The sequence below is a fragment of the Cibotium barometz genome, chromosome 24, assembly GCF_041138505.1.
Source record: "Cibotium barometz isolate CiBa-2024 chromosome 24, ASM4113850v1, whole genome shotgun sequence".
In the NCBI taxonomy this organism is placed as follows: Eukaryota; Viridiplantae; Streptophyta; class Polypodiopsida; order Cyatheales; family Cibotiaceae; genus Cibotium; species Cibotium barometz.
This window is the reverse complement of record NC_141069.1, coordinates 26,841,585-26,852,797: the sequence shown is the minus strand read 5'-3', so window position 1 is coordinate 26,852,797 and position 11,213 is coordinate 26,841,585. Positions and strand designations below refer to the sequence as shown.

General features: G+C 44.7%; 1 protein-coding gene across 1 annotated transcript in view; it reads left to right on the top strand.

Moving 5' to 3' along the window:
* The first annotated feature begins 572 nt into the window (after positions 1-572).
* LOC147625095 (uncharacterized) overlaps positions 573-11,213 on the top strand; it is a 71,836-nt gene continuing 61,195 nt past the window's right edge. The window contains exons 1-4 of the mRNA XM_086818359.1: positions 573-3,288; positions 3,408-3,508; positions 3,592-3,800; positions 3,935-4,019. Of these exons, the coding sequence (XP_086674485.1) occupies positions 960-3,288; positions 3,408-3,508; positions 3,592-3,800; positions 3,935-4,019 (2,724 nt within the window). The 5' untranslated portion in view covers positions 573-959. The remainder of the gene's footprint in view (positions 3,289-3,407; positions 3,509-3,591; positions 3,801-3,934; positions 4,020-11,213) is intronic.

Below are 11,213 nucleotides of genomic sequence, written 5' to 3'. Positions count from 1 at the left end.
CTATAGAATCGCATGGCCATCGTTGGGAAAGTAGGCACATGCAAACTACGAGAAGCGAAAACATGCAAAGCTTCTAAATGTTCATGAAGGAAATGGCATGGCAATCCATGCAGCATCGAAGAAGAAAATGCGTAGAACCTCCCATAGACACTCGATGGCGATCCAAAAGGAGACAACATGGCCATCAATGGCAAAGCGAGCACCTGCAGACAGAAGCGAAAACATGCAAAGCTACTAAAGGTTGAACTTCAGTAGTATTACTAAAGGTTAAACTTTAGTCATATAAATTAAAGCTATTAATTAAAATGACACCTCAAAAAGTTTTTGGTGTCTTATTTATTCGTTAAAGTCGCGCCTCTAGTAATGATGAGCAACACGTGTTAATAAACTCTCTAGATTTAGAAGCTTAGTGCTTGAAGGCTTTCTAATTGTTATTCATAATACTAGTTGGGAACCCATGCTTTGCATGTCTTTTTGAGGCTTCCAAAATCAAATTCTACCCAAACCTCCTCCTCGAACCTCCAAATTCTTGCCGCGTAACAGCTTTGTGAAACTCTTCCTTAAGAGAATATAGAGAATAGGAGAAGAGAATAGAGATAGAGATGCATAATGCATACACAGATACACAATAATATAATAATAATAATATATTAAAAAACCAGGAAGGAGTGAGAGGGGGGTATTAACGTCAACACGAGAGAGAGAAAGAGAGAGTGTTCTATCGTGCGTAAACAAATCCTGCATCAAATCAAAAAGCGTTTCAATCACTTTAGGTCACACTGCTCTCTACCTGCCAGGTTTGTTTTCGACTTACGTGCTTTTTTGTTCTGTAAATTGCAAATTATGATTGCAAAGTGATCAGCACTCAATCAAAGGCACAGGCGTAAGATTAGGTCAGAGCCGCAGATTATCAGGAAAAATTATATGAGAAATCATCATCTGCTGGTGCTTGCTCTGTCATGAAAAGAAAGGCAGTATCTCAAAAGGCAAATGAGGAAGAAGCGGAAAAGGAAAAAGGCCAAGAAAGCACAGAAACCTCTGCAGAGAAGGCCGGAGTACCCTACGTGAGAGAGAGCACAAAGAGTTCTGAATTACCAAATGAAGAAGAAAGTGCAGAAAACTTTGAAGAGACAACTGGAGTAGCAAACGAAGAAGAAAGTGCAGAAAGATTTCAAGGGAAAAATGAGGTACCAGGTGAACAGGGAAGCTTCACAGAAAACATGGAAGAGAAAGCCAGAGCATCAGTTGGGATGACAGAGACATGTGGATTACCTAAAGAAGCAAAAAGCACAGAGAGTTTAGAAGAGGAAGTTCGATTTCCGGCCAGATTCATATTAAGTAACATGCGAGAGGGGCCGCGAGTTGAGACAGATTGTACTGCAAGCAAGCATGCCGAATCTGCTCTAGACAAGAAGATTTCTTGTGAAGGTGCCCAAAGCAAATTTATGAAGGTGAAATGCATCAGTTCTGATCTTGAAGCAGCAAGTCCACCGCTTTTATTAGGACACAATACCAAGGGTGAAATGAGCACATGTGGAAGTGTGGTGATGGAGAGTTTCATGGTTGGAAGTGATAGAGATTGTGCTGCACAAGCTCAGACTGTGGAAAGCTCAGGGCTTGAAAGCAAGGAAAGAACAATGAGTGAGGACGAGGATGAAGACGACATCGATTTTAATCCTTTTTTGCTGCATTCACCTTCTCCTGAAGCGTCTTCGGGCCTGAGTTCAGAGAGTGAAGATTTAGAGGAGGAAAATGACATGGCAGTGGGCCATATTCACCAGAAACATGAAGGGGCAGGATTTCTTGAGGCAGAAAGAAATACTTGTGTAGAGCTCGGTAGTGAGGAGGAGAATGAAGAGGTGGATGATAGTGAAGCGGAAGAAAATGATAACAATGGTGAAGATCATGCAGATAAATCTGCCTCAGAAGGTCGCAGCTTCCAGGGTTCAAGACATGCTGAACATTGCTTTGGTGTTGAACATTGCTTTGGTGCGAGTACACGACCCTTTGAGGTCAGCTCTGCATCACAAAGGGATTGTTGTGAAGCTACTGCTGGTCTGGACAGTGGCTATGAGGAAGAAGACAGAGATACAAGGTGGAAATGTGCCCTGGAACAGAGTTTCGGAGACTTTGTTGCACTCTCCAACCTAAGTAGCTCCCCCAGAGATGAAGTTTTAGGCATGGAAATAGCAATGGATGGCAGCAGTAAAGAGAAGGAGCAGCCTGTGGATGCAATCTGCAGAAGGACAAGAGCGCATTACTCTCTCACTGACATGTCGTTAGATGAGCTGGAAACATTCTTGCAAGAGTCAGATGAAGAGGACTACTTTCAGAATGTGGATGATGAAGAGGAGTACCGCAAGTTTGTGGCAGCCGTTCAGGGTAGTTGGAATGAGGGGACAGGTGTGGACAATCGGGATGGCGGCAGGCAGGGAGAGGAAGAAGAAGACGAAGAAGATGATTATGACTTCGAGATTGAACTTGAAGAGGCTCTAGAGAGTGATTATGAAGAGACGTGTAAAGAAGAGGTTTGGAAAAGGAAGCGTCGGGCTGTAATGGGGCGTAGATTGGGGAAGAGGAAGCACAGGGAAAGACCTTTGGGCTCAGCAAAGACCCCGCTTCGGCCATTATTGCCTTCCATAGTTTGCAAGGATGCTGCCAGTGATGCCAACAAGTTCTCAAAGGAGAGGTTATATGAAGGAAAGCCTGGAACACATGGATTTACTGCCTGTCAGAGAGGACAGTTGCAGTGTTTGATACACGAGCATGTGCAGCTTTTGGTGCAGGTTTTCTCTATAACTGTGTTGGATCCTTCACGGCAACAAATAGCTATTGATACTCACAGACTGCTGATGCAGCTGGCCGAGACTCGAGATCAAGTACTCCTCTGGAAGAAATCGTCTTTCCCTCAGATCTGCTTCTGTCCACGCTATGTCCACGCTTCTACCTCATCCAACTTGCAGCCACCTGGTAGTGTGAGTGCTCCTCATCTTGATACTTCTAATCAGTCTACTCCAAGACAGTTGCCTCAGAAGGAGGCTTCTTCCCATGCTAGTTGGGGTTCAATGGTGTCTGTGAATGATGCACATGGTAGCAGTTGTTCCTCTGTTGATCTGCATACAAATGTGATTGATGGAGAGAGTGGTTTGCCTAGCCTTGCTGGGGGATATACTGAGATCGATCAACAGAAGTTTACTAGGGCGTCAACAAACTCGGGGTCAGTACGCTCACTGCTAGATGTTGCTCCACTTGCCCTTGTGAAGGACTTCTTGACTGATGTGGCTAAGGGTATGCTCCTCTTTTGGATTGTAGTCTTGATTTGGGAGGTTAGCATGGTTTAGAGGAAATGTATCAACTTAGTTTTGTTTGATTACCTCCAGTAACCCTTTAGTGGAGTTGATTGGCAGCTGTGGAGGTCTTCAGGCAGCAGCGTGTACAAAGTGTATCTGACTGCAGGGAGTTTGTTCGAAAGCCCTTGTTCCCAATGTCCATGATCCAAGACTATCAGGTGGGAGCTAGAAATTAAGAGAGAAGTTTTGGAGGACAAATCTGTGAAGGGCAAGTGTCTTAAGTTATTGTCTCTTGTTACAGGTTTCTCCTCCGGAACCCTCTCAACGAAAAAAGACAATGGCAGCTGCTCTTGTCCAGGATACCAAATCAAACGGCATAGCTCTGGTGCCACTGGAGATATCTGCTGCTGTCAGTAGATTCACAGATTTGTTTAACCCGGATATGTTTCCTAATAAGCCGCCCCCCGCTGCTTTAGCAAAGCGCTTGCTATTTTCAGAGGCAGAAGACGAGTAAGCCATCTGCTGCATGCACACACGTACACACGCATGTATCACATACACACATACATGCATGCATGTTGAGTAAGGGTAGTTATTTTTGTTTTTTTCTGATACATCTCTGAGGCTTTTGTTTCATCCTACAGGCTTTTGGCTATGGGCTTAATGACGTACAACACTAATTGGGAAAAGATACAACAACATTTTCTCCCTTCAAAGACAACACATCAGGTATTATGTTATGGCAACTCACCCCTGCAGAGCCTGCACTAAGCTATGTGTAAGTGCGACTCCATCATGTTCAAGATGTAAAGGTGTAGAATGTTTAAAAGAAAGCTCTCAAGGTGTAGGAATGTAGAAAAGGAAGCCAAGACGTGGCTTAACTGTATAGTATGTCTTAACAGTGACATATTATGGTCATGCCATGTGGCTGCTTTTGAAGTCATCAGCTTGTACATAGTGTAGGAGTACACTCGTGGGCTATATGGTTTCCTACAAATGGCGAATTATTAAGTGCACCAAGTGAACCATAAAGTCAGTTTCACGCCCACACACATGCTCCTCTGAAGGGAGCTTTGATGGTTGGTCTGGAAGTGTTAAGACGAAAGGTTGTATGCTAATAGAAAATAAGTTGTAAGCTGACAGTGATGAGTGATGAATTGTGTGGTGCTGGTAGTGTTTCTATGTAGGGCCTGGAGATGTGGGGTGGTCTTGACGAGACCCTGTTGGTCTGCGGTCATGGTCAGTGTCACTGTCTGTTAACAGGCAACTGGTTTGGTCAGTGCCACTGTCTGTTAACAGGCAACTGGTTTGATTGTGCAACTCGCAGCAAGGCATTGTTTATACCTTTATGTTAGTGAGCATGAAGCAATCCGCCTTAACCTTGATTACAAGAGAAAGAGCTGTATAGAGAGAATGTTTAGAGTCAACACCAGATTGTGTCCCAATATACCCATTTAAGGGCCCCCTCCTGCAAGCAGGAGTATTTGCTTCATTGTTTTGGAGAACTTCTTTACAATGCAGAATACTTACTGATGATGGTTGATTGAGGAATGCCAAACACAAGGACGAGATAGACCACCGTCGGCTGAAACATCAAGCTAACTGGAAGACAACTATGAAGCCACTTCGGAAGCCTCTATGCACACTGAGATCTGCTGAGGGAGACGCAAGGTCTTTAAAATGAAAGGTTATTGGCACCAAATGGGTTTGGAAGGTTATTGGCAAGTACAGGTCTGATGGTGTATTGGATAAGTATAAGGCAAGGCTTGTGGTGTGGGCGAAAGGTTTTACATAGGTCGAAGGGTACATAGGTCGAAGGGTTCGACTTTCTAGAAACATTCACCCTCACAGCTAGATTGACCACTATTCATATAGTACTAGCCTTGGTTGCTCATGGTAAGTGGCTAGTATTGCAAATGGATGTGGAGTCAATATTTTTGAATGGCCATCTCAAGGAGGAGGTTTATGTGGTGTAGCTACCCGGGTTTGAGATACCTGATTCAGAAAACAAAGTGTGCAGACTTCAAAAGGCATAATGCTGAAGAAGATTTCGGGATGGCTTGGACTGAAGCACAATGAAGTGCTTTGCTGAAAAGTATGCATGCACAATTCAAGAACTCAAGCACACATAATTCTGCTCTTGATCACTGCTGAATTGTGAAGGAATGAAATGATTTATGTAAGGCATTGAAGGGCGCTTATATATGAATACCCAGATGTTGGTTGCCCCTAACCCTTTCTTCATTGTCTAATTGACGTCGCCAAACCTTAGGGTGATGAAATGCGCAAGGGTGTACAGGGTGGCGAAGAGTGAAAATGCCTCTCCAAACCTTAGAGATAGTGCCTAGTAAGTAAAGGGGGCACCCATGCATGATACCACACACTTGGCACCAAGGTTGGTGCCAAATGTGAAATTCAATCCCACACACCACACAAGTGCCCACTCCGCATGTGTAGAAAAATATCGTAAAATGATAGACTAGGTGTTCTTTTTGAGAGGAATTCACACACAGATCATCCATGAACACTTCTAAACATTTTCTAAGCCCCGAGCCAATGTCTGCACACAAAGCGCACATGCACGCACACTATGAATTACCTATTTGCATCATTATCTTGTAGACAAACGCTATTACATAGGTGTGCACATGCACATGCACAGGCACACATCCACATCCACACCCACACCCACACCCACACCCATACGTGCATGTGCACATGCGTGCAACAACAAAATATATTGGATCCCCATAGTGAAAAGGAACTATCTTACCTCTTTTTTCTCTTATGGAAAGATGTGTGTGTGTGTTTGTGTGTGAGACAGCAAATCACCCCACAATGTCGTGCCGGTTTTACCAATAGTAGATACCTATATTTACAGGCCAAAATGAGAGCCTTGTTCTTACCTTAAGTTCCAAAGCTATGGCTCACCTACCCATACAAATATGGTTGACCAGACTTGCAACCAGTTGGGCAATGTTTTGGGCAGCCAAGAGGACCAAAAGTGGGTGAATAGCTGGGGCAGACAAGCTAGGAGTTAGTCGGGCTGCCATACATGTGAAAATGATGGGGATAATCTAGGTAGTGGGCAGTTGGACCGGGCTGACCAGCCTCATATTCACCTACGTTTTGGGTCCTATTTCGGCATCTCATGTTCCAGGTGCTTTGACATAGGAAAACATAGGTGCTAAGGTGTGTTGCAGCCGCAGGAAAATGTAGGTTCTAAGGCGCGTTTGGAGAGCTAGAGAACTGATCTGCACCTAGCATTAGCTGGAGGTCAGGATTCGATAGCAGCTGGGACTTGGGAGTCGATAGTAGCTGGGACTTGTGGGACTTCCAAGAAACTAATCCTGCATCAAGCATGAAGCAGTATCCAAATGTAGACCTCCGAGTATCAATGCAGCGTGCCCAATCAGAATCTGTGAAACCAACCAAATCAGCACCACTGGAATAGGTGATGACATTATCTGAAGTACCTCGAAGATAACAAAAAACTCTCAAAGCTGCTTGCCAATGAGACCTTCGAGCGGCTGCTCATAGGACTGGCTGAGAACACTCATAGCATAGGAGATATCTGGACGGGTGTTTGCAAGGTAAAGCAATGAGCCAACAATCTGTCCGTACTCTGTGGAATCCACCAATGGTGTATCATCCTCCTTGGATAACTTGGCATTGGGATCCATGGGACAAGAGAGAGGTGTACAGTTTGACAACCCATAAAGTGAGAGCGACTTCTTCACATACTTCTGTTGAGAAATGAAGATACAATCATCTCTTTGCCAAACCTCGAGTCCAAGAAAATAATGAAGAAGGCCAAGACCAGTCATCTCAAATGTCTCTGAAAGCTTGGATTGAACTTATGTGACCAACTCAGTATCTGAGCAAGAAAGGATGAGGTTATCAACATACAAAACAATGACACAAATATCCCCATAAAAAAGAAGCACATAGAGTTTGCTGTCTGCATATGACCTCTCAAATCCAAGAGATAAAAAGAAGGCATCAATCTTCTGATACCAGGCACGGGGTTCTTGTTTGAGACCATAGAGAGCCTTTTTTAGAAGATACACATGTGTGTCCTGTCCTTGAATCACAAAACCAGGAGGCTGCTCAACATAAACTTCCTCTTCTAAATCTCCATTTAGAAAAGCGGATTTTACATCCATCTGGAACACGGGCCATTTGAAGTGTGCAGCCAGAGCCAAAACAATCCTGATGGTGGTATACCTAGTTGTAGGAGCAAATGTCTCATCAAAGTCTTCACCTGCCTTCTGAGCATATCTTAGAGCAACAAGGCGGGCTTTGTACTTATCCAAAGTACCATATGCATGAAAGACTTTGAAAATCCATTTCACACCAATCACACGACGATGTAAAGGCCGTGGCACCAAAGACCAAGTTTGATTCCTCTCAATAGAAGACATCTTTGCTTCCATGGCTTGCCGCGGCTGTGTAAGAGCCTCCTCTGGACTCTCAGGCTCATCGATCTCCTAGAGAGAGCTCATGAGAGCAGAATTCACTGTGTGATGAGATATGGAAGCCCAAGATGAACGGCGAGGTCTAGGGATGGTGGTAGTGATCTAGTTATAGAGCTCTGCATCAATGAGACCATAATCTCTAAAGAGTTGCTGAACCCACCGAGGTAGGCCATCCTTCCTCTCAAAGCGTGAAGAAGAAGATCCAGCTGCTGCAGTAGAGGACTCATCCGATGCTGTTGGGAGAGGTGATGAAGTAAGCATTGTTACCCCTGGAGTTACTAGAGTCAAAGCAGGAGTCAGGACTCGTAGAGAGATTGGGAGTTGCAGAAGCTGGCGCAACAGGAACTGGTGGCTGTAAAGTAGCAGTTGGCACCGGAGTTGCAGGAGGAGGAGGAGGAGGAGTTGGTTGTGGAAGAGGTATAAGATCACTAACATCTGTCAGGAATGGATCATCTAGAAAATCTAGAGATGCATGAGGTGGAGAGGAGTTGATGCCAAACAAGCTCTCATCAAACCGAGCAACACGGGAAATGATGATGTCATCAACCTCCGGATCCCAAAAGCGGTACCCTTTGGATCTCAAGTTGTAGCATGTGAAGATCATCCTCTTTGACTTTGGTGCGAGTGTGGTCCTCTTCTGATCTGGGACATGTACATAAGCAACACAACCGAAAACACGTAGGTGAGAAACAAAAGGCTTGTGTCCTGTAAAAGCCTCCTCCGGAGTCATCCCCTCTACTGCTTTTGTGAGAGAGCGGTTAATGAGATAAATTGAGGTAGCCATATCTTCATCCTAGATAGCAGGAGGGAGACTTGCATGATGCAACAAAGCACGAGCCATCTCTTTTACAGTCCGGTTCTTCCATTCCACAACTCCATTCTGTTCAGTAGTGTAAGGAATTGTGGTTTGTCGATGAATGCCCTTCGACGCAAGGAAGTCATCAAACGGTACAAACTCACCACCATTATCAATTTGGAGAAATGAAACTGGACCCAGATTGATTTTCCACCATCGCGATCCAAGTCTTGAAACTGGCAAAAGTATCTGACTTGCGAGTCAGAAAACATACCCAGACTTTGCGAGTGAAATCATCCACAAGCAGAAGAAAATATCGAGCCCCTCCAAGAGACTCAACATCCATGGGTCCAGCAAGATGTGCATGTATAAGCTCCAGTCTTAGGGTTGCTCGATGAGTGGCCTCCTTTGGAAATGCATCTCGATGATGCTTGCCCATCATGTAGGATGAGCAAATGTGTGAAAGAGACCTGAGTTGGTGTAGTCCGTTGACAACCTGCTAAGAATGGAGCTTTTGTAAGGCAGCAATGGGTACATAACCGAAGCGTGAATGCCACAGAATAGTATCTGCCTCAGAAACCAAAGCCATCAAGGGGGAGAAAAGTTGATGAATATGGGAGTCATTGTGAGTGAGATGGGAAGTAAAGTTTGTGATCTTGTAGAGACCCCCATCATGGGCTCCATTGGCAACAACTGAGATAGTCTTCCCGTCGATCACTTCAATGACCTCATCATCAAAGTACACACCAAGTCCCTTCTTCTGAGAAGCTTTGTACATTGAAAACAGATTTTTGGAAATCCGTGGTACATATAAAACATCATGTAAGGTGGCAGGGGAACGCAAAGAAACATTACCAACATCGGTGACAGGAAGCGAGGAGTTGTTGCCGATTCGAACTAAAGAAGAGAGAGTTTGGTAGTCCTCCAGGATATGGGCTTGATTGGTCATGTGGGTAGAAGCACCACTGTCACTAACCCATTCCACTGCTTCAGGTGTGTCACTGACCTCTTCTAGAGAAGTCATCTCGAGGAGTGAATCCTGTGAAGAAGTGGATGAATCTGTGATTGCCATGTATGCTACTTTGGCAGATCCCTCCTTTGGAACTTTGTCCTTGCCCTTGTCTTTGGTGTTGTCCTTGTCAGATGCTTTGGAAGCATCCTGGGCTTTATACTTGGCTTTGGTTGCTCGAGAGCTATTGCGACGAGCAAAGCAATGAGCCTCAGTATGACCTGTCCTGCCACATAATCATATTCATTGCTTTTGTCTGAGGACTCCTTTGAATTTTGTTTACCCTTGCCTTTGCCTTTGTTTTTGTTGTTGTTGTTGGAGTTTCCTTTTTTGCCTTTGCCCTTGTCCTAGGCAACAAAAGTAGACTCTGACTTGCCTTTAATCGAGTGTAGAAAGACCAAGTATGATAGTTGGTTGATGTAAGCTTCATGGAGTCACTGACTTGGGGAGGAGTGTAGGAGGATATATCGGTAGGTGTGGGAGTAGGAGCAATGGAAAGAACTGGATGACAGAAACTCAGAGAAGAAAGATTGGGATGAGGAACCACCTGGGGAGCGGGAGCAGGGGATCCAAGCTGTGAGGGTACTGGAGTATCAACTGGAGAAGGAGCAGCAGTAGAGAAATCTCTTGAAGCCATGTCCTATGACAAGAAACCTTCTCTGAAGCAAGAGGGCTGTAAAAAAAAACAGCAAATAGCCTCCTCTCAAGCTGTGCACAGCCAGAGGAGAGATAGAAGAAAGGGAGGGAGGGTGGAAAATAGAAATAGAGAAAGCAAATCTCTCGGGAACCCTGACCTCAGCACCTAGAAGAGGCTTGAGCCTCCCACAGCAAAAACGCAGCAATCCTAGGCTTCAGATGCAGAAAACGCAGCACTCTTGAGGAAGCCTCTGCTCCCAGAAGATAACGCAGCACTTTCCTGCCTGTAGGTCAGCTTTGTGCTTTGATACCATGAGAGAAAGAGAAAACGCAGGTTGTAGGCCCAAGTACAAATTGTAGAAGGTTGTAGACAGATGTTTATTGCTGAAAATGAGCACGAGGGAAGCCCGTAAGTGCTTACAAGCATAAGAGACTGCTGTAAGGGCAATACTTTTGGCCAAAGATGAGGCGTGATGTGTTTACATATGTACAACACTATGACATTTGTCAAAAGGTGAAAGCTCCTCGTGGAAAGAAGATAGGGTTTTTACAGCCTTTGCCAATTCCTGAGGGTCCTTTCTAGGACATTTCGATGGACTTTGTCACAAATCTACCTCCCAGTCCGAGTAAGCGTAATACACAGTGTTTAACTATTGTTGATAGGTTCAGCAAATTTGCTATGCTTATTCCTTGCAGGGCCAATGTGACCGCCGAGGATGTTGCCCAGCTATTCATTCGGCATTGGTACCCGATTGGTGGGATTCCTAGGACCATAGTGTCAGACCGAGATGCCAAGTTTACCAGTCATTTTTGGAGGGCATTGTTTGATAATTTTGGTACTACGTTGAATTTTTCCAGTGCATTCCACCCACAGACAGATGGCCAGACAGAGATATACAACCAGTTGGCCTTTGATTTGCTGAAGTGTTATGTCCACGATCAGCAAGGTAAGTGGGAATCGTTTCTGCCTTTAGTTCAAGCTGTTTTGAATGACTCTTTTTCTT